The 27,176-nt window shown below is 43.3% G+C and overlaps 2 protein-coding genes across 15 annotated transcripts in view; both read left to right on the forward strand.

Moving 5' to 3' along the window:
* Nucleotides 1–27,176, forward strand: part of LOC133144896 (H-2 class I histocompatibility antigen, alpha chain-like) — a 45,893-nt gene that overhangs the window by 1,571 nt on the left and 17,146 nt on the right. Inside the window, exons 1-8 of one of the 13 annotated variants that reach the window (XM_061267926.1) lie at nt 7,961–8,294; nt 9,233–9,496; nt 9,630–9,908; nt 16,715–17,014; nt 17,113–17,253; nt 17,359–17,427; nt 17,727–17,777; nt 17,877–18,206. In XM_061267926.1, coding sequence (XP_061123910.1) covers nt 7,988–8,294; nt 9,233–9,496; nt 9,630–9,908; nt 16,715–17,014; nt 17,113–17,253; nt 17,359–17,427; nt 17,727–17,777; nt 17,877–17,950 — 1,485 coding nt within the window. In that variant the 5' untranslated portion in view covers nt 7,961–7,987 and the 3' untranslated portion in view covers nt 17,951–18,206. Of the gene's footprint in view, nt 1–919; nt 1,184–1,418; nt 1,698–1,804; nt 2,114–2,233; nt 2,363–2,468; nt 2,544–2,816; nt 2,872–2,970; nt 3,359–7,960; nt 8,295–9,232; nt 9,497–9,629; nt 9,909–14,764; nt 14,943–15,772; nt 16,038–16,170; nt 16,450–16,714; nt 17,015–17,112; nt 17,254–17,358; nt 17,428–17,726; nt 17,778–17,876; nt 18,207–19,052; nt 19,287–20,062; nt 20,327–20,451; nt 20,731–20,856; nt 21,166–21,257; nt 21,372–27,176 lie in introns of those variants that run through there. The other 12 variants (XM_061267927.1, XM_061267925.1, XM_061267940.1 and 9 more) reach the window with 12 other exon arrangements.
* On the forward strand, nt 9,957–12,553 carry LOC133144920 (major histocompatibility complex class I-related gene protein-like). 2 transcript variants are annotated; one of them, XM_061267978.1, is made up of 3 exons: nt 9,957–10,434; nt 10,533–10,664; nt 10,785–12,553. In XM_061267978.1, exons 1-3 carry the CDS (start codon nt 10,056–10,058, stop codon nt 10,871–10,873), a joined length of 600 nt encoding a protein of 199 aa, XP_061123962.1. In that variant the 5' UTR covers nt 9,957–10,055; the 3' UTR covers nt 10,874–12,553. The 2 variants fall into 2 exon arrangements, with proteins under 2 accessions (XP_061123962.1, XP_061123961.1); XM_061267977.1 differs by having other exon boundaries at nt 9,969–10,434; nt 10,773–12,553.

Genomic DNA, 27,176 nt, shown 5'->3' on the forward strand with positions numbered 1-27,176 from the left:
CAGACTGGAGACTAGAAACAAGAAAACATGAGACGAGAACAATCTGACAGAGAGTGACACTCAGACAGGACTTAAATTGAAGACAGGTTGCGAGAGGCAGGTGACGGCATTCCGCTCCTGACAGGAGGTGGTTGCAAGTCCGTCCACTTCAGCTGTCACTCATCTTTCCACGCCCCGTGGTGCAAGTAGTACGATCCACGCAGATTTGCGTCCAAAGAGTCCTTCAGGGCCTTACGCAACTCACAAAAAGATTTGAACCTTGCCTCCTGAATATTATATAGGCAATATATGATCAATAACGTTATTGGAATTGTTTTTCTTTTTGCAAACTTCAAAAGAATGGCAAAAGATCTGTAATTAAATGTTTTTCAGAAGTGGATTTAAATGGGGCGGCTCGGTGGCGCACTGGGTAGCACGTCCGCCTCACAGTTAGGAGGGTGCGGGTTCGATTCCACCTCCGGCCCTCCCTGTGTGGAGTTTGCATGTTCTCCCCGGGCCCGCGTGGGTTTTCTCCGGGCACTCCGGTTTCCTCCCACATCCCAAAAACATGCTTGGTAGGCCGATTGAAGACTCCAAATTGTCCCTAGGTATGAGTGTGAGTGCAAATGGTTGTTTGTCTCTGTGTGCCCTGCGATTGGCTGGCAACCGGTTCAGGGTGTCCCCCGCCTGCTGCCCGATGACGGCTGGGATAGGCTCCAGCACGCCCGCGACCCCCGTGGGGACTAAGCGGTTCAGAAAATGGATGGATGGATGGATGGATGGATGGATGGATGGATTTAAATGGCCGATGAGAGGCATTGAACTCCAACATGTCAAGTGCTGCAATGTTCCAACGGCAGACAGAATAATTGAAAATATGAATTGCACAATGTAAAAACAGAGCAAGATCATGCGTGTCACTTTTGTTTTTGTCTTTCAGTCATTCACACCCTCAATTATTTCATGACGGCTTCTCAAAATGGGACGCGACCAGAGTACATGGAGGTGGTGTATGTTGACGACGTTCAGATTCTGCAGTTTGACAGCAACCACAGGAAAATGAAAGTGAAACATGACTGGGTGAACAAAATCACAGAAGATGATCCATACTTCTGGAAGAGAGAGACAGAGATGAGTTATGGGACTGAGCAGGGCATGAAAAGCAAGATTGAAATTGCTAAAAAGCACTTCAACCAAACTGGAGGTTTGTTTCCATCCGCTCATAAAATGCATTTCATGTGCTGGTACACTTTATGATGAACATACACATGTGTCACTGCTAGCTCCAACTTCAACCAATCTGGAGGTTTGTTTCTGTCCGCTCGTAAAATTCATTTCATGTACTGATACCCTTTTTTTTTTCATGACTAATAACCACACGTGTCACTGGTGGCTCCTCTCTGATTATCGTCACTGAATGTTGCATGCGGTCCTTTCAGGTGTTCACATGATTCAGCTAATGTACGTCTGTGAATGGGATGATGAGACGGGTGAAGTTGATGCTTGGGAGCAATACTGTTACGATGGAGAATACTTCCTATCATTTGAGGGGAAGACGATGAAGTGGATCGCAGCAAATCTACAAGCTTTCAGTACCAAAATCAAGTGGGACCAAATAGATGGGCTTTATAAAACCAAGAAGAATGTTTTCACTCAGGAGTGTCCTTCTTATTTGAAGACGCATTTGAGGAACGGGAGGGACTTCCTGATGAGAACCGGTACATTGTCCTCTCTCTCTCTCTCCCTCCACACATCCGCTCTTTCTTACACATTTTCTCCATCTTTCCTGCCCTTCTCACGCCTTTTCCTCCATCTTTGCGTGCAGAGCTTCCCAAGATGTTTCTCCTGCAGAAGACGCCTTCCTCTCCGGTCACCTGCCACGCCACGGGTTTCTACCCCAGGACATCATCCCTCTTTTGGAGGAAGAACGGCGAGGAGATTGACAAGGTCGTGGAGAAGGGGGAGACCCTCCCCAACCACGACGGAACCTTCCAGACCTCGGTCCACCTGAAAGTGGAGGTGACGCCCGCCGCGGAGCAGGAGTATGAATGCGTGTTCCGGCTTGCCGGCGTCTCGGAAGACATCGTCATCAAGCTGGACGCCGGAAGCATCCTGAGCAACGCGCACATCCGGGGTGAGCGTTTGTCGCGGGTCAGACACGTCCCATTGGGTGTGGGGCGAGCGTGAAGGCTCGGGGTCACGACAACAGTCATTCACGTGTCTCTCTTTATCGCACACGCTTTGCCATGTGAAGAAGAGGAATACAGGAAGAAGGCGGTGCCCCTTGTTGTCCTGTCGATGATCCTCACTCTGGTGGTGATGTCGGTGGTGGTGATGTCGGTGGTGGTGATGTTCCTTGCCAAGCGTCTCAAATCCAAACAAGGTGAGCGACAAATGTTTGCTCCGTCAGGAACATCCAAAAAGAACATTGTTTGCCTCGCGTCGTTTATGACCATTCCTAATCTCCTCTTGCTTCTCTTTCATTTCAGCCGAATACTCTCAAGCTTGTGAAGAGGAAAAGCCAAAAGAAGAAGAAGAAGAAGAAGAAGAAAATGGACAATTAAGTAAGTAAAATGTTTTCTGCTTCCTTTGAGCCACAATAACAAGGCAGCCATGTCATGTCAAGGTTTGATTGAAAGCTAAAGTGTCAATGTCAGAAAATGTCAGCTCACACCATTGTTGCCGTCAAAGGGTGCCCTGAGATATGAGCCAAATTTGTTCACCAACCAGGCTTGCAAATGCTTTTTTTTTTCCATTGAAAGGAATGGACATGACATTCTTCATCAAAATTGTTGTCATGTGTAATTTAACCTCTCGTTGTGTTTGTGCTCTTTTAGCTGTTTCCACCTATTGTGGGTCTGTTTCTGCATGAGAGGCAGCAGCTGTCACATGGTAAGTTCGCTCATGCTGATTACACGTGGTCTTCGGATTCTGGAGGTGGATTAGGAAACACTTGGATTCCTGTTCAATATTTTGCTCCTCTTTCTTCAGCTGTTGGAATTCTTCCAGAGGACTTTCTCATCACACCGCACTGCATCGATAGACATTCTCATGAAGGTTCGTGAGTAGGTCCTGCAGGATCTGGTGAGGCGTTTTGACCGAACCGTGCTGCTGATCACACACAACCTGAAGACTATCGAGGCCGATCAGATTGCGGTGATAGGCGCGGGCGGTGTTCAGGAGCGAGGAACCCACAGCTAGCTGATGGAAAAGAATGGGATGTAGTCTAAACTGAGAGAGAAGTTCGCCATCACTGGAAGCTAACGCCTTCAGAAGCACTGACATGCATTTACAACCTGGATTTATTCTTTTCCTAAAAACATTGATTCACGTGTACTCACTGTATCACAAACGAAAAATAAAATGTAATTAATTTCCAGTTTGTAGTTTTGAATAAGGCGGCTCGGTGGAGCACTTGGGTAGCACGTCCGCCTCACAGTTAGGAGGGTGCGGGTTCAATTCCACCTCCGGCCCTCCCTGTGTGGAGTTTGCATGTTCTCCCCGGGCCCGCGTGGGTTTTCTCCAGGCACTCCGGTTTCCTCCCACATCCCAAAAACATGCTTGGTAGGCCGATTGAACACTCCAAATTGTCCCTAGGTGTGAGTGTGAGTGCAAATGGTTGTTTGTCTCTGTGTGCCCTGCGGTGTCCCCCGCCTACTGCCCGATGACGGCTGGGATAGGCTCCAGCACGCCCGCGACCCCAGTGGGGACTAAGCGGTACAGAAAATGGATGGATGGATGGATAGTTTTGAATATTTGACCAACAGTTGTCGTATAGTACCGTGCATCAAGCGAGGAATTCACCAGATACCAGTTAGGCAAGAAGGAGGAAATTGCGTGCAACAAGCTTGCCACTCTGCCATTGTCGGACTGAGAGTTTCAATGCAAAATGGCCAACCCAATTGGAAAGTCCACTTTGGTTTTGCGCAAGTAAAAAATCAAGTCAGCGGTTACCACCGGTTGGAAGTTGCATCATGAAAGTTGATATCTCGATGAATTTGAGCCCTTAAAAACCCTAACTCTTTAATCAAGCAATTTATTATTATGAAATACATTTAAAAAAATCTAAGAAAAATAGATCATATATCAGGTAAATAATAAAATAGTGATGATTTCAATAGTTTGAGAATGTGTTGTACCGTTTTTTTCCATGTATAATGCGCAAAATTTAACTACCGTTTTTTTCCATGTATAATGCGCAAAATTTAACTAATTTATTGTCCTAAAATCTGGGGTGCGCATTATACATGGGTACAAAAAAAAAAAAAAGAAAACAGTTTTTTTTTTTTTTTTTTAAATCCAGATTGCGCTTTCTCTCTGCTGTTCACTCAAACACGCTCCATACGAACACAATGCTCTCGTATCAGACACTTGCTCCGATCACCTGCTCGTTTGCTGTCACAATGTGCCCTACACAAATCCGGAACATTTCTCGCTAATCGAGTTTGCTAGCGCATGCGCAGTGATACTGTCCCGCAGAATAACATCCGGTTGTTCCCAAAGAATGATCTTTTTTCTGAAATAATTTTACTTTTACGGACTTAATAGTGAGTCAAAATTTGGGTGCGTATGATACATGGGTAACAGGCTTTTTTCCCAGCCAATCAACATGCCATTTTTAGGTTGCGTATTATACTGGGGGCGCATTATACATGAAAAAAACGGTATATATTAATCTATTATAATTATTATTTAATATATAATATAAATAATTTTTATTGTTTGTATTTGAATGTGCTGATTGTTCACAGCACTCAATGAGCTCAATCGCTCACATCCACAAGGAAGCGGCGATGAAACATTTGATTGCAAGTGAGAAGTTGGTCTACGTTCAAAGACAAAATTGTTTTGTGGATTAGGCGTGTAAAGAAAGGGAATTTGGCAAATTTTCCTTCCCTTGATGAAACAGCTCAGAGGATGCTTCCCTACATCCAGATTTTGTTTAAAAATTGATGGACTGCAGATACTGTGCACCTCCATTGATGACTACTTCTCGTGCGGAGAGCTACAACCCTGTGACGACTGGATCTAGCATCCAAGCAGATATATAAGAAATTAGTAAAGCAGAATATGGAAGATGTGATGATAGCAAACCTCAAGGAAGATCTCATCGAACTGAGAAACAATCGTGGAATCTAAATGAGTTTGCCGATTATCACTTATCTGAGCTTCTCAGTTGGAAACATATCCTGCACTGGCAAACAAGGCTCTCACGTGCTCGTGCTTTCGCGACTACTTACCTCTGCGAGACTGGATTTTCTCGTCTGCTTCACATCCAAAACAAGAGCAGAAATGGCTGGATCGTCAACGCGTCAATGCGAGCGGCCACCAGACGCAAGATTGACGACATCATAAATGGAAAGGCAACAGCATCAAAGTCCCGAGTTTGGCGCTCACCCCATAAATAATTCACAACACAACCATGCATAGTACCAAGCACAATGTTTTTTTTTTCCTAGTATGAAAGTACTCTTGATTTCTTTTTTAATCCTGCAATGCATTATTTGTTGTCAGTTAAATAAAGAATGAAATAAATGGTTTGTTACATACACATTATGATAACCATATTGCTTATAATCAATTCTGGGAAAGGGGTGTTAGAAACTGGTTAGTGAAGTGGATGGGGTGCGAACAAGGGAAAAAGGTAAGAACCACTGTGCCTCATGTTGTGATTATTAATATGGTCAGCAATAATTAAATGCAGATAAACCAGTGGACAAGAAGCTCATTGGTTACAGCCTCAAAAGCAGACAAGTACACATCAGAGTTCACCCAACAAACACATTGACTAGATACTTTCAGTATCAATTTAGTAAAATATGAAAGACATCATTTGAAACTAAGCGTCTGGCCAGTGGTGGTAAAACAGTCATTAGCTGTTTGGGGAAATGGCATACATTGTTAGGATTTTGTGAGCCCCTTCCGAACATCCTACAGAAGAGGGGATAAGTGATTTCAAATAAAGTCCTCAGTCTTAAGATCAGGGGGATTTTTATTGCGTCACGGCTGATAAGCCGGAGCACCGGGAGAACGAGGGGGCATCATTGCTATAGTAATGAGCAGGTCGCCAAAGGACAACACTAAAAGCGCTTCAATCAAACGGAATAGTTCAGCCGGCGCTCGGCTTTCCACCTCCAATACGGCGCAAAGTTACATGTACCAGTAGAACAGTTGACCACACAGTACAATTCCTGGCAATAAGTGGAAAGTCACCCAACGCGTTGTCTGCAGTTTTCTGTCATTATGCGTCGGCCAGTTGGAATAGGTCAACAAGTTTGAGCAAATACTTCGCTTGACTAAAATGTGACAACAACTTGATGCTTGGATATGAATTTCTGCATTATTTGTTGCGGCCGAGCAAATTCACAGCGTGACACCTGGTAAGTTGTACTTTGTACTTACAATCTCGTTTCATTATCCTAAAAATTGACGCTCTCTGATTTTGACTGACGCTTTTTTGTTGTGATTTTCCTCACGTCTGCTGCGTCAACATTTTTTGAGCGGAAAATTCTTTCTCATAGAACACTCGTTTTCTCATAGGTTTAGGCGGGAACACAATGCTAAGACTGTTGGATATTTAGTAAATAAAATGATAAAATCCAAGGAAAATATTTTGAGGCCTAACAGTTTTGGTACTTGCAAAGACAAAACTCGCACTTGACCAAAAAAAAAAACAAAAAAAACTCTTGATCCTGGAAAATAAACCCGCTGATCTTAAACCTTGAAAAATAAAACAAGACAATTGTCATGAAGTGATTGGAGCTGGCGACCAAATGCAGCATTGGACCAGTAGTTTATTGAAGAACTCAAAAGATAGACTAGAGCGGTGGTTCTTAACCTTTTTTCTTGTTCGCACCCCATTAATTCACCAACCAGTTCTCCGCACCCCTTCCAGAATTGATGAAAGTAGTATTACTACTAAATATTTACTACAGCACGAGGCAGTACACATTTCATATCTTCTTAGTCTACCTCCGGCTGATGACTGAGATGAGAAACTAACGGTGTGAAGTCGAAGCAGGCTGCTGCGATGAGTGACACTTCTGGACACACGCTGATCAATGTTTTCTGAGTAACTGTGTTCTGAAGCAGACATGTCAAAATCATGTTAGCTTCCCTAGTTTTTATTGTGATATTGTTATTTCGTTTAACAGTACCTTAACTTTATTACTTTACAAAAATAAATCTAATCTACATCAAATACAAATTATAAAAATAATTTTAGATTATATATTAAAATAATAATAGATTACTTTACAGGCTATAAGGCTTAATCAGCATTATCCCTAATGCCAATTAACACAATGACTTCTTGATTCCAGAATTTGTCACTTTTTTTGGTTACCCGACCATTATCACCGAAAATTTGTAAATTTCACCCAGGGTATCCTCGCACCCCTAGGGAAGCACCCCGGTTAAGAACCACTGGGACTAGAGGCTCGACTAGGGACTAGAACAGAACAGACTGGAGACCTAGAAACAAGAAAGACATGAGACGAGAAACAATCCGACGGAGAGTGACACGCAGACAGACTTAAATTGAAGACAGGTTTGCGAGAGGCAGGTGACGGCATCCGCTCCTGACAGGAGGTGGTTGCAAGTCCGTCCACTCAGCTCATGTTTCCACGCCCATAGCACGGTCCATGCAGATTTGTGCCCAAAGTCTAAAAAGTCCTTCAGGGCCCTTATGCAACTCACAAACAATATTTAAACCTTGCCTCCTGAATATTATATAGGCAATATATGATCAATAAACGTTATTGAAATTGATTTTCTTTTTGCAAAACCTTTAAAAAAGAATGGCAAAATATATGTAATTAAATGTTTTCCAAATGTGGATTTAAATGGCTGATGAGAGGCATCAAACTCCCAACATGTCAAGTGCTGTAATGTTCCAACTGTAGACAGAATCATTGAAAATATGAATTGCACAAGTTTACTTACTTACTTACTTCGGCCCATCGCTCCCCGTGGAGCGTAGGCCACCGACGACTCTTCTCCATTTAACATGGTTTTGGGCAGTCCTTTCTGCCTCCTCCCAGCTGATTCCAAGGCTCTTGAGTTCTCCTTCAGTGTCCCGTCTCCAACTGTTTTTGGGCCGTCCTCTCCTTCTCTTCCCCTGCGGGTTCCAAGTCAGGGCCTGGCGTGTGGTAGTAGCTGCCGGTTCTTGCAGGGTGTGTCCGATCCATCCTTACTTTCGCCTCAGGATTTGTTTCTCTACTGGCTCCTGTCTTCCTCTCTGCCACAGTTCTTCATTTCTGATTTTGTCTGGCCATCTGATTCTGAAGATGCTCCTCAGACAGCAGTTGATAAAGGTTCCTATCTTCTGCCACGTCCTTTTTGTCCTTCTTCACGTCTCTGAACCATAGACAAGGATGTATATGTTTATATTTGTATATATTTTTAGATATATATATTATATATATCTAAAAATATATACCGTTTTTTTCCATGTATAATGCGCCCCCGTGTATAATACGCACCCTAAAAATGGCATGTCGATGCTGGAAAAAAGCCTGTACCCATGTATAATACGCACCCAAATTTTGACTCCTACTTAAGTCCGTAAATGTAAAATTATTTCAGAAAAAAGATCATCTTTGGGAACAACCGGTTGTTATTCTGCCGGTCAATATCACTGCGCATGCGCTAGCAAACTCAATAGCAAAGAAATGTTTCGGATTTGTGTAGGGTACATTGTGACAGAAAACGAGCAGGTGATCGAGCAAGCGTCTGATACGAGAGCATCGTGTTCGTATGGAGCGTGTTTGAAGTGAACAGCAGAGAAGAAAGCGCATCTTTAATGGCGGCCTCCGGATCATATCCGGATAAAAAAGAAAAAAAAGAAAAAGAAATAAATAAATAAATTGTACCCATGTATAATGCGCACCCCAGATTTTAGGACAATAAATTAGTTAAATTTTGCGCATTATACATGGGAAAAAAATGTACTTTTTCTTTGGGAGGCGCTTCCAAGCCTTCCAGTTCAGCCCTTTCGTGATACCATGCCCCTAGGACCACTAGTGCCACGCCCCCACGTCAGATTCGGGTCCAAAGTATGCAACTCGCAAAGATTTGAACCTTGCCTCCTGAATTAATACTCATTGGATTTAAATGGCCGATGAGGGGCATTGAACTCCAACATGTCAAGTGCTGCAATGTTCTAACTGCAGACAGAATCATTGAAAATATGAATGGCACAATGTAAAAATAGAGCAAGATAATGTGTGTCACTTTTGTTTTTGTCTTTCAGTCATTCACACGCTCAATTATTTCACGATGATCTCTCAAGTTGCAAAGCTACCAGAGTTCTTGGAGGCGGCGTATGTTGACGGCCTTCAGATTCTGCAGTTTGACAGCAACCACAGGGAAACGAAAGGCAAACATGACTGGGTGAACAAAATCACAGAAGATAAGCCGCGCTTCTGGGAGATAGAGACAGCGATCAATATTCAGAATGAGCAGATCATGAAACGCAACATTGAAATCACTAAAACGCGCTTCAACCAAACTGGAGGTTTGTTTCCCTCCAAGCGCCCGCTCGTAAAATTCACTTCATGTGCTGGGACACGTCATGACTAATAAACAGGCGTGTCACTGCTGGCTCCTTTCCGATTATCGTCACTGAATGCTGTGTGCGATCCTTTCAGGTGTTCACATGATTCAGGTGATAAGCGGCTGTGAATGGGACGATGAGACGGATGAGGTTGATGGTTGGGAGCACTACCGTTACGATGGAGAAGACTTCCTATCATTTGACGCGAAGAACATGATATGGATTGCAGCACATCCACAAGCTTTCATCACCAAAACGAAGTTGGACCAAATTGACGGGCTTAATAAAGTCAAGAAGATTACCCTCACGGAGGTCTGTCCTGAGCTGTTGAAGACACATTTGAGCAACGGGAGGGACTTCCTGATGAGAACCGGTACATCCTCTCTCTCTCTCTCTCTCTCTCTCTCTCTCTCTCTCTCTCTCTCTCTCTCTCTCTCTCTCTCTCTCTCTCTCTCTCTCTCTCTCTCTCTCTCTCTCTCTCTCTCTCTCTCTCTCTCTCTCTCTCTCTCTCTCCCCACACATGCTCTTTCTTACACATTCTCTCCATCTTTCCTGCCCTCCTCACGCGTTTTCCTCCATCTTTGCGTGCAGAGCTTCCAAGGTGTTTCTCCTGCAGAAGACACCTTCCTCTCTGGTCACCTGCCACGCCACGGGTTTCTACCCCAGGACATCGACCCTCTTTTGGAGGAAGAACGGCGAGAAAATCCACGAGGACGTGGAGATGGGGGCGACCCTCCCCAACCACGACGGAACCTTCCAGACCTCGGTCCACCTGAAAGTAGAGGTGACGCCCGCCGCGGAGCAGGAGTATGAATGCGTGTTCCGGCTGGCCGGTGTCACGGAAGACATCGTCACCAAGCTGGACGCCGGAAGCATCCTGAGCAACGCGCGCATCCAGGGTGAGTGTTTGTCACGGCTCAGACACGTCCCATTGGCTGTGGGGCTCTCGTGAGTATTGACGTGAGTCTCTTTGTCGCACGCGCTTTGCCATCTGAAGAAGAGCAAGACAGGGTGAAGGTGAGGGCCATCATCGTCATATTGTTAGCGGTTCTCGCTGTTCCGTTGGGGTTCCTTGCTCCGGTGGCGGTGATGATGTTGGTCCTTGCCGAGTGTCACAAAATCAGACGAGGTGAGCAACACAAATGTTTCCTCCGTCAGGAACATCCAAAGAGATTTTTGTTTGCCTCGTGCCACTTACGGCCATTCCTAATCTCCTCTTGCTTGTCTTTCATTTCAGCCAATAATTCAGAAAACCAACAACAACTAGAATTAGCAATTTCTGGAGAAATTGCGTGTAAAGCCGAAGAAGCTGAATACTTGGCGAATGCTCCAGAATGATGTTTCAAGTTGGAACGGGTTGAATCGGTCAAATAATGTAGGAAGTCGAAGGGAAAAGCAGAATTTTATAAAATATGGCGTGAACATACATCATGGAAAATTGACATATAAACAATTAATTTATTTATTTATTTTATTACTACACACTGCCACATCCAGAAGTTCTCAGACGATACAGCCATTGTTGGATATGTTTCTGAGGGGAACGATCTGGAATACAGGACGATCATCAAGGACTTTGTCAGTTGGTGTGAGCTCAACCAGCTTCAGCCAAACACCAGCAAGACGAAGAAGATAATTGTGAACATCAAGAGGAAAGCACCCCACTTCACTCCGGTGAACATCCAGGGATCGGCGGACATTGATGTACAAATTCCTGGGTGTTCACCTAACAACAAACTGGACTGAACTGACCACACTCACGCCCTGTACAAGAAGGGCCAGAGTCGCCGCCACCTGCTGAGGAGACTGAGGTCTTTTGGTGTTTGCAGGGCTCTCCTCAGGACTCTGTGGTAGTAAATCCCAGGATGCTCTGCTACGCACCAACCAACCTCCAAACTGATTGAACTCCAGTGTAGTGACACACTCAAGTCCAAGTATGATGCTGTGGGCACCGCACAGTTTCCACATTTCATCCCTGAAATAATGCCTCAGCTCCGCACTCGAGCTGCTCAGCTGCTCTCCATGTTCAGCAGCACTTATCTATGTGAGCAACTATTCTCTTCAATGAGAATGACCACAACATCTCACAGGAGACGTCTGACTGATGACCGCCTTTCTGCAATCCTGAGGATTTCCTCAGCTCAGAGCCTGAGCCCAGACATTGATGAACTAGCATCTAAGAAGAGATGCCAGGTATCCGGCTTGGACACATCGGAGTAGATCAGTGTGTAGCAAACGGACCTATAAATAAGGTTTTCTTTATGCACTTTTTCTTGCTACTCCAAGGTATTGACTTGAATGTCTGCACTTTGACAGAGTAATGTTATTTGTTAATTCGTTTATTATTGTTATTTTCTGTTTGAATCTATTATTAACCTTTGGGAAAAGGTTTAACTCAGAAGGGTGCACATAAAAAGAGAGGCACATGGTTGTTTTTCCCCACTCCGTGTTTTGTATTGGAACGTCATTATCTTTTAACGTCATTTAATAGTTACGAGCGCCCTCCTGTGGATGCTTAGTGTAAGTGTTTTACTCAGTACGAGACCCGGTGACGAATCAGTTACACGGAAGTTAGTGTTCCTCAAAACGTTATTGCCTTAGACATTCTTGTAAAATTATGGGGTTTTTTTCTGTTGGACTTGTGTGAACGATTGTATGTTATTTTTATTTACATATCGAAGTTACGTTAGGCAACATGCCACAAGCTAACGATTGTCTAACGCGGTGTTTTCTTTATTTTGCATTTCAGTGTTACGATGGGCTTAAGAGGGTTTGAGCACAGTTTTTATTTAAATTTTATTTCAGAAATCGATGTGTTTTTTTTAAATTTGAAATTCAATTTTGCATGTGTGCAATATTTAGTTATATATTGAACAAAATGAAGCTTTTCTTGTTCCGTATTTGATATGCAAAACTAATTTTGGTCGATATGAAAAGGTTCATTATTATATGTGGAGGAAGGTTGTTTTTTTCCCAATAAATATCAATGTTGGACCGCGACACAGTCCAAAATTCAAATTTTGGCCCGCTGTGTGTTTTGAGTTTGACACCCTTGCTCTACGCTGTGGTCTGCTGGAGAGGGGGCAGTACGGACCGGGATAATAGAGAACACTTTTTGTCCGATCGCCACTGAAATGGGCGATAAGATGTATATTTTCCTTATGTAGTATGCAATACCTGCATCTCACTGGTGTTCTTAACACTAAAACAGCGGCTGTTTTAATCTACCTGTAACAGCGGGGTGCGTCAACCTGTTGCGCACTTCATGTTATCGCGATCGTCTTGTTCGAGCGCACGCCCCGATCACGTCATTGTGTGAGGATGTTGTAGCGGAGTGACGAGTGTAATTGTATCATAGTTTATAGAGAAAAACTATTTAAAAGGGACATTCGACGTGCTGTCAAATCAGTCATATTTAAACTTGCGCAATGACGTCGGCGTGCGGTCGCGGAGGAAAATGTGAGTGTTGGGGGGAATTTTTAGCAGCATGGACGATAATTAGAGGTATCAATGTTTTTTATTTGTCATCGCTAACACACACTGGGCGATTATTAGAATGTGGGCTATAATTAGAGTAAATACGGTACATGTACCTGTAGAACCAGAAGATTTAATCTTCAGGTGGGACACCCAAGCTGGACAGGTCTTATTGTAGAGGCCTGACAGAGTGCAATCCACTTCTCCAGGTTGAGATCTGGACACACAACTTCCGTGAAGAAAACACTAACAGTGTTAAAAATGTGTAAAAACAACAACAACAACAACAACATGCCCCCTTCACATTTCATGCCCCCTCTTATGTACATTCCTAGAACCGGCATCAACATTTTATGAGCAGGAAATTCTTTCACCTCTCGTTTTCTCATATTTAACCGGGGAACACAATACTATTATAAGAACTCTTGGAATATTTAGTTAATAAAAACGATACAAATCAAAGTGATGTACACCTGCTTAAATATCCAATCGATTAGATATGGAAAATATTTTGGGGCCAAAATTCTGTACTTGCAAAGACAAAACTCGTACTTAAAAAAAACCTTGACTCTGAAAATAAACGCGCTGAGCTTAAAACTTGAAAAATGAAACAATACATTTCTCATGAAGTGATTGGAGCTGGGCGACCAAATGCAGCTTGGACCAGGGTTTATTGAAGAACTCAAAAGATAGACTTGAGGCTCGACTAGGGACAAGACTAGAACCAAACAGACTGGAGACGAGAAACAAGGAGACATGAGACGAGAACAATCCGACAGAGAGTGACACGCAAATTGAAGACAGGTAGCGAGAGGCAGGTGACGGCATTCCGCCCCTGACAGGAGGTGGTTGCAAGTCTGTCCACTTCAGCTCATGTTTCCACGCCCCGTGGTGCAAGTAGCACGATCCATGCAGATTTGTGCCCAAAGTCTAAAAAGTCCTTCAGGGCCTTATGCAACTCACAAAGAAGATTTGAACCTTGCCTCCTGAATATGATATAGGCAATACATGATCAATAACTTTACATCTTGATTTTTGTAATCCTGAAATGCACTATTTTGTTGTCAGTTATGTAAATAAAGAAGGAAATACATGATGGTTTTGTTACTTACACTTTATGATATCAATATTGCTTTTCGTCAATTTTGGAAGGGGGTGCAAGAACTGGTTGGTGAAGTGGATGGGGTGGGAACAAGGAAAAAGGTTAAAGTTACTCATGTTGTGATTTTTAATTGTTCAGCAATAAAAAAAATGCAGATAAACCAGTGCGACAAGAAGCTCATTGGTTACAGCCTCAAAAGCAGACAAGTAAACATCAGGTGTTCACCCAAACAAACACATTGACTAGATACTTTCAGTATCAATTTAGTAAAATATGAAAGACTCATTTGAAACTAAGCGTCTGGCCAGTGGTGGTAAAACAGTCAATAGCTGTTTTGGGAATGGCGTACAATGTTAGGTTTTGGTGAAGCCCTCCGAACATCATACAGAAGAGGGGATAAGTGATTTCAAATAAAGTCCTTCAGTCTTAATTTCAGGGGTATTTTTATTGCGTCACGGCTGATAAGCCGGAGCACCGGGAGAACGAGGTGGGCATCATTGCTATAGTAATGAGCTGGTCTCCAAAGACAACACTTCAAACAAACTGAATAGTTCACGCAGCACTCGGCTTTTCCACATCGAATATGGCGTGCAAAGCTAATTTACATGTACCAGTAGAACCAGTTCCACCATACAGTAGATTCCTGACAATCAGTAGAAAGTACCAACGTGTGTCCGCAGTTTTCTTTGTTATGCGTCCGCCAGTTGGAATAGTCACAAGTTTGAGCAAATACTTCGCTTGACTAAAATGGCACAAACAACTTGATGCTTGGAATGAATTTACTTGGATTATTTGTTGCGGCCGTGCAACTACACAGCGTGACGCTTGGTAAATTGTACTTTGCTTACAACTCGTTTTATTATTCTAAAGCAGGGGTCACCAACCTTTCTTAAACCGAGAACTATAGTTCAGGATTGTGGTCAAAAACCAAGGTTTGACTGTATTTTTGCTATTCTTGTGAAAATCACACTTACATGTGAACTGGAAATGACAATAATAACACATAGTGAGAGCCAAATTGAGCAAATTTGCTATTTCAGAAGTGTGCGTCAAACTGGTCGCCCTTTGCCTTAATCAGTACCAAGAAAGTAGCTCTCGGTTTAAGAAAGGTTGGTGACCCCTGACATACAACACTCTTTTGTCATTGTAGCTACCATAAGAAAATGCACTGATATGGAACGTTTGAGCCAGGCTCTGTTTCCAAGTGGGAACCAATTTTAGTTTTTGTGTTAGCGGTAGGGATGGGCGATACCAATGATTTTGGAATCGATCCGATACCAAGTATTAATGGTTAATGGCTAATGGTTCATGTTTCCAGTCCAGCCGTTTCACGCCCCCCCGCAGCTAGTACCACGGCCCCGCGTCAGATTCGGGTCAAAAGTATGCAACTTGCAAAGAAAATTTGAACCTTGCCTCCTGAATATTATATAGGCAATAAATGATCAATAAGGTTATTGAATATTTTTTTTTTGCAGATTAAAAAGAATGGCTTTTTTTTTTTTTTCATAAGTGGATTTAAATGGCAGATGATGGGCATTGAACTCCAACATGTCAAGTGCTGCAATGTCCCAACTGCAGACAGAATCATTGAAAATATGAATTGCACAATGTAAAAACAGAGCAAGATCATGTGTGTCACTTTTGGTTTTGTCTTTCAGTCATTCACACGCTCAATTATTTCACAACGATGTCTCAAGTTGCAAAAGCTACCAGAGTTCTTGGAGGCCGCGTATGTTGACGGCGTTCAGATTCTGCACTTTGACAGCAACCACAGGGAAACGAAAGCCAAACATGACTGGGTGAACAAAATCACAGAAGATAATCCGCACTTCTGGGACATAGAGACGGCGATCAATATTCAGAATGAGCAGATCATGAAGGACAACATTGAAATCGCTAAAACGCGCTTCAACCAAACTGGAGGTTTGTTTCCCTCCAAGCGCCCGCTCGTAAAATTCACTTCATGTGCTGGGACACGTCATGACTAATAAACAGGCGTGTCACTGCTGGCTCCTTTCCGATTATCGTCACTGAATGCTGTGTGCGATCCTTTCAGGTGTTCACATGATTCAGGTGATGAAAGGCTGTGAATGGGACGATGAGACGGGTGAGGTTGATGGTTGGGAGCACTACCGTTACGATGGAGAAGACTTTCTATCATTTGAGGCAAAGACAATGACATGGATTGCAGCACATCCACAAGCTTTCATCACCAAAATCAATTTGGACCAAATTGACGGGCTTAATAAAGTCAAGAAGATTACCCACACTATTAAGTGTCCTGTGCTGTTGAAGGCACATTTGAGGAACGGGAGGGACTTCCTGACGAGAACCGGTACATTCTCTCTCTCTCTCTCTCTCTCTCTCTCTCTCTTTCTCTCTCTCTCTCTCTCTCTCTCTCTCTCTCTCTCTCTCTCTCTCTCTCTCTCTCTCTCTCTCTCTCTCTCTCTCTCTCTCTCTCTCTCTCTCTCTCTCTCTCTCTCTCTCTCTTCTCTCTCTCTCTCTCTCTCTCTCTCTCTCTCTCCACACATGCTCTTTCTTACACATTCTCTCCATCTTTCCTGCCCTCCTCACGCGTTTTCCTCCATCTTTGCGTGCAGAGCTTCCCAAGGTGTTTCTCCTGCAGAAGACACCTTGCTCTCCGGTCACCTGCCACGCCACGGGTTTCTACCCCAGGACATCGACCCTCTCTTGGAGGAAGAACGGCAAGGAGATCCACGAGGACGTGGAGATGGGGGCGACCCTCCCCAACCATGACGGAACCTTCCAGACCTCGGTCCACCTGAAGGTGGAGGTGACGCCCGCCGCGGAGCAGAAGTATGAATGCGTGTTCCGGCTGGCCGGGGTCTCGGAAGACATTGTCATCAAGCTGGACGCCGGAAGCATCCTGAGCAACCAGGGTGAGCGTTTGTCACGGCTCAGACACGTCCCATGTGGGGCTTCCATGACGGCTCGGTGTCACGACAACAGTCGTTCATGTGTCTCTTCATTGCACAAGCTTTGCCTTGTGAAAAAGAGCAAGACTGGAAGACTGCGGTGGCCATCGCTGTCCCGTTGGTGGTCCTCAATCTGGTGGCGATGACCATGGCGGTGGTGGTGGCGGCGATGATCCTTGACAAGCATCTCAAAAGAAAACAAGGTGAGCGACAAATGTTTTCTCGTCAGCAACATCCAAAGAGAACATTGTTTGCCTCGCGTCGTTTGTGACCATTCCTAATATCCTCTTGCTTCTCTTTTATTTCAGTCATATACTCTCAAGCTTGTAAAGAGGAAAAGCCAAAAAGAAAAGAAGAAGAAGAAGAAGGACAATTAAGTAAGTAAAATGTTTTCTGTTTCCTTTGAGCCACAATAACAAGGCAGCCATGTCAAGGTTTGATTCAAAGCTTAAGTGTCAATGAGGAGTCGCGTCAAAAAAATGTCAGCTGTCAAATGTCATGTTTGTTGATGTCAAGGCCATTGTTGTGCAAAAAGAGTACACTATTGCCGTGAGATACGAGCCAAATACCAACCACACTTGCAAATGCTTTTTTTTCCATTGAAAGGAATGGACATGACATTCTTCATCAAAATTGTTATGTGTAATTTAACGTCCCGTCGTGTTTGCGCTTTTAGCTGTTTCCACCGATTGTGGGTCTGTTTCTGAGAGGCAGCAGCTGTCACATGGTAAGTTCGCTCATGCTGATTACGCGTGGTCTTCGGATTCCGGAGGTGGGTTAGGAAACACTTGGATTCCTGTTCACTATTTTGCTCCTCTTTCTTCAGCTGTTGAAATTCTTTCAGAGGACTTTCTCATCGCACCGCACTGCATCGATAGACATTCTCATGAAGGTTCGTGAGTAGGTCCTGCAGGATCTGGTGAGGCGTTTTGACCGAACCGTGCTGCTGATCACCCATAACCTGAAGACTATCGAGGCCGATCAGATTACGGTGATAGGCGCGGGCGGCGTTCGGGAGCGAGGAACCCACCGCTAGCTGATGGAAAAGAATGGGATGTACTCTAACCGAGAGAGAAGTTCGCCATCACTGGAAGCTAACGCCTTCAGAAACACTGACATGCATTTACAACCTGGATTTATTCATGAAGTTTTTTTTTTCCTAAAGAAAATTAATTCACGTGTACTCACTGTAGACTCAAAATAAAATGTTATAATTTCCAGTTTGTAGTTTTGAATATTTGACCAACAGTTGTCGTATAGTACCGTGCATCAAGCGAGGAATTCACCAGATACCAGTTAGGCAAGAAGGAGGAAATTGCGTGCAACAAGCTTGCCACTGTTGGACTGCAAAATGGCCAACCCAACTGGAAAGTCCACTTTGGTTTTGTGCAAGTAAAAAATCAGTGGTTACCACCGGTAGGAAGTTGCATCATGAAAGTTGATATCTGGATGAATTTGAGCCCTTAAAAACCTTAAGACTCGTTAACCAAACAATTTAATATTATGAAATACATTTTAAAAAATCTAAGAAAAATAGATCATATATCAGGTAAATAATAAAATAGTGATGATTTCAACAGTTTGAGAATGCGTTACATATTATTTTCATTTTACAGATTGAGAAAATTCACACAGTCTCAATTTTAAAGATTATTTGAAGGAAATAAAAATGTGATAATTCTTAGAATGTAAAATGTACATCCATGCCTTTTATTGTTGTTGACACCCTTGCAATAAAACGCCTGCTGTCACGCCAGATTTGGGTTATGTGTGCAACTTGAGAAAAAAAAGATTTGAATGGTAAATCCGATCATTTATTATTCATCTTCATCTTACAAGGTGCAACACACTACTTTATTTATGTGATTATTGTTCAACAATCAAAAATGCAGATAAACCAGTGCGACAAGAAGCTCATTGGTTGCAAACCTAACCCTTCCTGCACCGCGCTCTGTGTGGTTGATATAAACCAATCGTCTTTCCTTCCTCACTTGCTCCTTCCATGAGTGGGCCGGCCTGTCTCTCTGACAGGCGTGCCGCCCCTCCCCCGGATGACTTGAAAAGAGAGAAACCCGCACTTTGGGAATATTCTCGGTTCTCCCTATGGTCAGTCCGGGGCTCCGGGCGTGCTCCTCATCTTTGTCTTCTTGCTCAACGACGAACATCGCAACAATGCTTGGAATGAATTTACTTGCATTCTTTGTTGCGGCTGTGCAAATACACAGCGTGACGCCTGGTAAATTGTACTTTGCTTATGTTGTGAATTTTTATTCTGGTATCATGCAATGTATATCTCACTAGTAAGCCTAAGTGTGACCGGGTCAGGTTCGTGTGGGATTGTTTGGGGACTTGTAGGCTCATTGGCACCAGACACATCTGGTTTCCATTAACAACTGCTAAGATATGCACCGTGTAGAGTTAGGGAGGCGGACTGCGGGGTCATAGGTCAGCCAACAGCCCCATGTGCGCGCTCCCGCGTAAAGAGAAGCGCAAGAGTATAAGTTTTAGGGCGAGAGTAGACAATTATGGATAATGATTAATTATGGAAAAGCTAATGTACAGTAATGAAATGTTTGACAGTCGAGTTTTTGCAATGACTGATGAACATTTCACGGTAAAGGCAATAAAGTTGTATCTTTCAGAAAAAAACATTGTATAGCTTCCTGAATAGACAATATATGATCAGCTACGTTATTGGAATTGTTGTTGGCAAATTAAAGAGAATGGCAAAAGTTATGCAATTATATTTCTTTCATAAGTGGATTTAAATCGCTGATGAGGGACATCCCGCTGGAATCTTGTATATTTATCAACAACCAGCAGAAAACAAACAATTGTCAATTCACTGACAGGTTTGAGCGAAAGAATGCGCTTGGATAAACATCAACTCCAGCATGACAAGTGCTGCAATGTTCCAATTGCTGACAAAGTCATTGAAAATGTCAATTGCACAAGATTGCCCAATGTAAAAACAGCAAGATCATGGGTGTCATTTTTGTTTTTGTCTTTCAGTCATTCACACGTTCAATTATTTTAAGATGGGCTCTCAAGTTGCAACGCTACCAGAGTACTTGGTGATGGCCTATGTTGATGGCGTTCAGATTCTGCAGTTTGACAGCTACCACAGGGAAACGAAAGCAATACATGACTGGGTGAACAAAATCACAGAAGATGTTCCGCACTTCTGGAAGAGAGAGACGGAGTTCAATATTGGGAATGAGCAGGTCATGAAAGTCAACATTGAAACCGCTAAAAAGCGCTTCAACCAAACTGGAGGTTTGTTTACGCCAGCTCGTAAAATTCATTTCATGTGCTGGTACGCTTCATGACGAATAAACAGACGTGTCACTGGCGGCTCCTCTCCGATTACAGTCACTGAATCTTGTGTGCGATCCTTTCAGGTGTTCACATGATTCAGGTGATGAGAGGCTGTGAATGGGATGATGAGACGGGTGAGGTTGATGGTTGGCATCACATCCGTTACAACGGAGAAGACTTCCTATCATTTGAGGCGAAGACGATGACATGGATCGCAGCAAATCCACAAGCTTTCATCACCAAATTGAAATTGGACCAAATAGACGGGTTGAATGAAGCCAGGAAGAATATCCTCACTCAGGTGTGTCCTTTTGAGTTGAAGAAGCATGTGAGCAACGGGAGGGACTACCTGACGAGAACCGGTACGTTGTCTTCTTACACCTTCTCTCAACCTCACACACACACACACACTTTCTGTCTTTCCTTCCTTCCCATTCTGTTCATCTTTCCTGCCCTCCTCACGCGTTTTCCTCCATCTTTGCGTGCAGAGCTTCCCAAGGTGTTTCTCCTGCAGAAGACGCCTTCGTCTCCGGTCACCTGCCATGCCACGGGTTTCTACCCCAAAACATCATCCCTCTTTTGGAGGAAGAACGGCGAGGAGATCCACAAGGAAGTGGAGATGGGGGAGACCCTCCCCAATCACGATGGAACCTTCCAGACCTCGGTCCACCTGAAAGTGGTGGTGACGCCCGCCGCGGCGCGGGAGTACGAATGCGTGTTCCAGCTAGCCAGCGGCCTGGAAGCCATCGTCATCAAGCTGGACGCCGGAAGGATCTTGAGCAACGCGCGCATCCAGGGTGAGCGTTTGTCACGGTTCAGACACGTCCCATTGGCTGTGGGGCTCTCGCGAGTCATTGATGTGTCTCTCTTCGTGCTTTGCCGTGTGAAGAAGAGCAAGACAGGAAGAAGGCAGTGGCCATCGCCGTCCCGTTGGTGATCTTCACTCTGGTGGCGATGGCGGTGGTGCTGATGGTCCTTGCCAAGCGTCTCAAATCCAAACAAGGTGAGCAACACAAATGTTTGCTCCGTCAGGAACCTCCAAAGAGAACATTGTCTGTGACCATTCCTAATCTCCTCTTTGCTTCTCTTTCATTTCAGCTGAATACTCTCAAGCTGGTAAGTAAAATGTTTTCTGCTTCCTTTGAGCCACAATAACAAGGCAGCCATGTCAAGGTTTGATGCAAACCTTAAATGTCAATGAGGAGCCGGGTCAAAAAATGTCAGCTGCGTACTGTGACGATGTTCACACGATTGTTGATGTCAACGCTGTTGTTGAGCAAAAAAGTACACTGGTGCCCTGAGATACACTAGCAAATGCTTTTTTTCCCATCAAAAGGAATGGAATGACGTTCTTCATCAAAATTATTGTCATGTGTAATTTAACCACTCTCATTTTTAGCTGTTTCCACCAATTCTGAGCCTGTTTCTGGATGAGAGGCAGCATCGGTCACCCGGTAAGTTAGCTCATGCTGATTACACGTGGTCTATGGGTTTTGGACGTGAGTTAGGGAACATTTGGATTCTTGTTCATTACTTTGCGCTGCTCTTCTTTCTTTAGGTGTTAGAAGTCTTTCAAAGAACTTTCTCATCAAAACGCATTTGGAAGCACCGATGTTTTTGTATAGTACCGTGCATCAAGCTAGCTAATCTCAGGGTAATATTTGACCAAATGCTCTCCTTTCAAAAGCACATTAAGAACATAACGAGAATAGCGTTTTTTCACCTTCGTAATATTGCTGAGATTCGTCCGATCCTCTCGACCGGGGATGCGGAAACTATTACACATGCGTTTATTACGTCTACTGTAACGCATTATTCTCTGGTCTTCTTAAATCCAGTGCCAAAAGTCTATAGTTGGTACAAAATGCTGCTGCAAGGCTGCTCTCAAGAACATTTGATCACATTACCCCAATATTTGCCAACTTACATTGGCTCCCGGTCCATTTAAGATGTGACTTCAAGGTTCTATCAACCTATAAATCATTGCATGGCTGAGAGCCTTCATATCTCGTCGACCTAGTTGTCCCTTACGTTCCGTCTCGTAACCTCCGCTCGCAAAAAGCCAGTCTTTTAGTGACCCGAGGGCCAAAAAAATGTCTGCAGGATCTAGAGCATTTTCTATTCGGGCTCCAGAGCTTTGGCATGCCCTACCAATGGAATATTACAACAGCTACCTCAGTAGAAAGATTTAAGACACGTCTAAAGATACATTTTTATGATTATGGCCTTTAATTAACCTGTAGTGGCCGATTCGGCTGGAGTTTGTGTTTTCGCTCCCCCCCTCCCCGGCTGGGGAGGTGGTGAGGTGACACCCCAGCTGACAGCGGCTGTCTGGATTCTCGTGGACCAATCAAGATGAGGGAACTGCAGCGGATTACACCTCTCGAAGACAATGCCACGACAATCGAGGGCACCTCCTGCAGCTCTTCGCTTTGAATTGGACATCCACTTTTTCTTTGATGTTTTTTTTTTTTTTTTTACATTATGTATTTTATGTGCTCTCTCTGCATCCATTGCAGCCTGGTGATCCTGAAAGGGGGATCCTCCCATTTGTGGTCCCTTCTCAAGGTTTCTCATTTTCCCCCTAGTAGGGTTTTTTGGAGTTTTTCCTTGACCTCTTTATTCATCACTCTTACTATTTATTGTTTGAATTTTTGCCTTCTTGTTTTATATTGTGTCGCTTACTTGTATGTCTATCGTGTAATATGTCTCGTCACCGTGGGATAGAGAAAACGTAATTTCGGTTTCTTTGTGTGTCTTTGAAGATCAAGGGATGCTTTGAGAATAATTCTTGTCAATTTGTTTTGTATATGTGAAGCCCTTTGAGACTGCTTGTGATTTAGGGCTATATAAATAAACTTGACATGACTTGAATCAAGCGAGGAATTCACCAGACACCAGTTAAGCAAGAACGAGGAAATTGGGCGGAAGAAGCCTGCTACTCCGCCATTTCAGGACTGAGAGTTGAAATGCTAAATGGCCGACCCAAGTGGAAAGCCTCGTTGGTTCACTTTGCTTTTGTGTAATTAAAAAAATGAAGTCAGTGGTTACCATCGGTTGGAAGTCGCATCATGAAAGTCGATATCTGGAAGAATTTGAGCCCTTAAAAACCTTAAGACTCTTTAATCAAGCAATTTATTATTATGAAATACATTTTAAAAAATCTTAAGAGAAATAGATTATATGTCAGGTAAATAATAGTGATGATCTCAATAGTTTTAAAATGTGTTACATATTATTTTCATTTTACAGATCGAGTAAATTCACACATACCCTGTCTCAATTTTAAAGATTGTTTGAAGAAAATAAAAATGTTACAATTCTTACAATGTAAAATGTACATCCATGCCTTTTATTCTTCTTATTGTTGACACGCTTGCAATAAAACGCTTGCTGTCACGCCCCCCCACGCCAGATTCGGGTCAAAAGTGTGCAACTCGAAAAAAAGATTTGAATGATAAATCCAATCATTTATTACTTATCTTCATCTTTCACGGTGCAACACATTTTCATGTGTCATGATTCATGTTGTGATTATTGTTCAACAATCAAAAATGCAGATAAACCAGTGCGTAAACATCAGGTGTTCACCCAAACAAACTGTTAGGATACGGATTTTAGCTATTGATCTGACTCCAAATTGTGATCAACACTTAACACAAAAATTGCTATGTTCTAATCCACACACTGGCGCACCTAACAATTTTGCGAGTTCGTTCTGTCAAAGAGAAGACCAGTAGATCAATCAGACCGAATTTACCAATTGTTTAATCTTGACAAAGCAAGCTAATACAGGCGCCTGGGTCTTGGGTCCTTAACACAAAAACTCGTGTGCCTTCATGACCAGCAAAGACGACACATTCTTCCGGGTTGCCCAGTTTTAAAGAAACACAATATGAATATTCAAACATGCAAAAGATTGTGTGGTGATTGGTCGATGGTCATCTCCTCCTTGTTTGGGTTTTCCCCTGCTCAGCACAGGTGTCTGGACCACAAAGACGAGTTGTTTTTCGCGTTCCCATCGGCCTTGAGATATCCTCCCTCTGGACCTCCTGTTCCACAATACTTTGAAGAGAACAAATTCATGTAGCCTGCACATTCCTTTCCACTTATTAAGCGACCACACTACTACTAGAAATTATATTAATATAATTATATGTGTCTAACGGAGCCTTAATCAAATGTGTTTGCAAACTGCCAAAAGTACATTTCCCTTTATTCCCTCTCATGACCTCATTTATGAGGTCATCACCCGTTACTCTAGCAAGCAGCAACCAGCACACTGTCGGTCCTTTCTTCCCCCCGCGGCTCATGTTGAGTCACCAGGGTATATTGGCCGTTCGGTGACAACGGGCCAACGGTTTTCTCGATCAACCGGACAGTGAGTGACCTAATACATGGAATACAACAACAAAATCATCACTGCAGTAAAGCCACAGCAACGAGCACAGACATGATGAGGCCTCTCCAGCTTCCGAACGTTTTCATCCAATCAGACCAAATATTGGTGCGTACACCTGAATGATCTTTCATCTTTTTATTCAGTGTCCCTAGTCCTTCCAACGCCTGGGTCAGTCGGCCCCCTGGCGCTGTGTTGTTGGGGATGAAAGTACAACATGCATCACCAAACATTCCGCACACACCATGTTCCTTAGCCAATAGCATGTCCAACGCAATTCTATTTTGGAACGACATCAATGCCAATCGTTCATGGACCGCTGCAAATGATACATTTTTATTGGGGGTGATCCATAGGAAAATGCTTTCGAATCCCGAGGACACTTGATTAACGAGTTCATACTTATCTGGCACACCTATGGCGTCAATATATGTTGGATCGTTGTCGCTCAACCATGGGGGCAAAAAGTCTCTTTTGGCTCGCTTCAGGAGCCCCGCCAGTGGGGACTCCATGTTCCAATTGAGATTCTGTGTTTCAATGGGGACAACCACTACAGGCATTATCAAAGACACGAGGGCACAGATACCCTATGCATTCTTTGGCATGCGATGCTATAATTTGTTGTCACCACACCACAACCAGATGTCACTGGTCTTCCTCTGCTCCTTCCATCACTGCTAGTTGAATTCTGGCATGTCCTGTTAAAGCTTAAAAACAAGTGGATTTGGAAAAAAAACTTTGGATATCAAAATTACAAATTGAAACCTACTCACCCATTTCTATTTTACCACTCCCCCTTTTGACACATTCACCCAATGTGTCATTATGTATCAAAAGGAACCTGCTAAGCATCCCCTCTCATCACCACACTCATTGTAGCCAGGCCCGCGGAACCTCTAGCTCGTCCACCACACGCTCGGCAACACAAACAAAAATCATCGCACTCCTGTCAGTGAGCTTATAGCCCTGCTGATAGCGGACATTTGTACACACAAAAACAGACATCAAGTATCAAAATAAAAACAGTCATAAAATGAATCCTGTCGCCCGCGGATCATGTCCTGAAAACCATGTCATCAACAAGTTCATCATAAAAACCAAAAGGGCAAAGGTTAACATATTCTTGTAAATTCAATACAAATTTTCCACGAACGCAATTGACAACCTGCAAGAACGAAAACAAGTTACGCAAGCAGCGCGCAATCCGCTCCTTGGCTGGTGGCTGTTGCTGCTGCAAAAAAATTAAGTCACACAGAAAAACAAAGCAGAGCGTGCACTTGTCGCAAGCAAGCTCAAGCGTCAAACATTTGGTCACTGTCCACCTAGTCCGTCACCCCGTCGGGTGAGCTCAAAGTCGTCACACGTCAAATCGTCTAAAGTCTTAATGCTCGATACCAGTTCTGTCTTGTCTAACCATATTACTGAAATGGGCCTTCTCCATCGCACTGTTTTGTTGTCGATGGTGCCCCTGAGTAATCCTAAACCCATATTTAGTCCAAAATTAGTCCTGATCAATCGTGCTTCTTCAAATCTGTAGTATCTTTATATTTTTCAGGTGAGAGGAATGTTATCCTCTGCTGTGATCACATCACCCCAACTTTGAATCATGTCAACCATTCACAATACACAAACACCACACCACAAGCACAGACTTGACATTCATACACCATTACAAACAAACTGTCATTCCACAACACACACATAAAACATACAATATTAAATTGTAAAAAGGAACCGTCCCTATGCAAAATATTCTCCTCAATTTAAATTTCCCTTTTTTATTTTAAATCCAAAATTAATATCTAATTGTCCGGTTTCCTGTCCTCTCCACGTTTGCCAATATGCACAATGCTAGAACATGATTTAACTCCCCATTTAGTTTGCTCACATCTCTCACTTAGACTATTTGACACTTTGTGTTGAGCTGTAACTTCAATATTTCCACATTCCCATATTTCTTCCACTAAACAGTTCCATTTGGTTTTCAGTTTAAATTCATCCCTCCAAATAACTCCCTCTGGCAAAGAACCAACAATTTATAGAGCACTCCCTTTTACTGTTACCTTGTTTCCTCAGTCATCTTCTCACAAGCATAACTGACCCTCCTAAAAAATAATGATACCAAAAATAATGTTTAAAAACAATATACACAGCTTCCTCCTGCCACTTACGCTATCACCTTGAAGATTATTGTTCTCATTTTTGTTGATGCTAATTCTTAAAATTAAATGCTTACTTTTGATAATGGAGTCACGCTATATCACAAAGTGTGAAAACCTTCCACGCTCCCCCTTTCTACCTATCAAAACCAATTAGGAATATTTTTGCTGTCATGATCATCATTGTGCCCCTCACACTTATTGTTCCTGTACTTTAAATTGTCTGATTCACTTCATTCCACTTTTAAAA

This window comes from Syngnathus typhle, linkage group LG20, assembly GCF_033458585.1.
Source record: "Syngnathus typhle isolate RoL2023-S1 ecotype Sweden linkage group LG20, RoL_Styp_1.0, whole genome shotgun sequence".
Taxonomy (NCBI): domain Eukaryota; kingdom Metazoa; phylum Chordata; class Actinopteri; order Syngnathiformes; family Syngnathidae; genus Syngnathus; species Syngnathus typhle.

Excerpts from the sequence above, each read along its gene's own strand:
- LOC133144920 (XM_061267977.1), top strand. The coding sequence starts at position 10,056 with ATGCTCTTTCTTACACATTCTCTCCATCTTTCCTGCCCTCCTCACGCG. Across the intron at positions 10,435-10,532 it reads GAGCAACGCGCGCATCCAGG|AAGAGCAAGACAGGGTGAAG; the intron begins GTGAGTGTTTGT and ends TGCCATCTGAAG. Across the intron at positions 10,665-10,772 it reads GTGTCACAAAATCAGACGAG|CCAATAATTCAGAAAACCAA; the intron begins GTGAGCAACACA and ends CTTTCATTTCAG.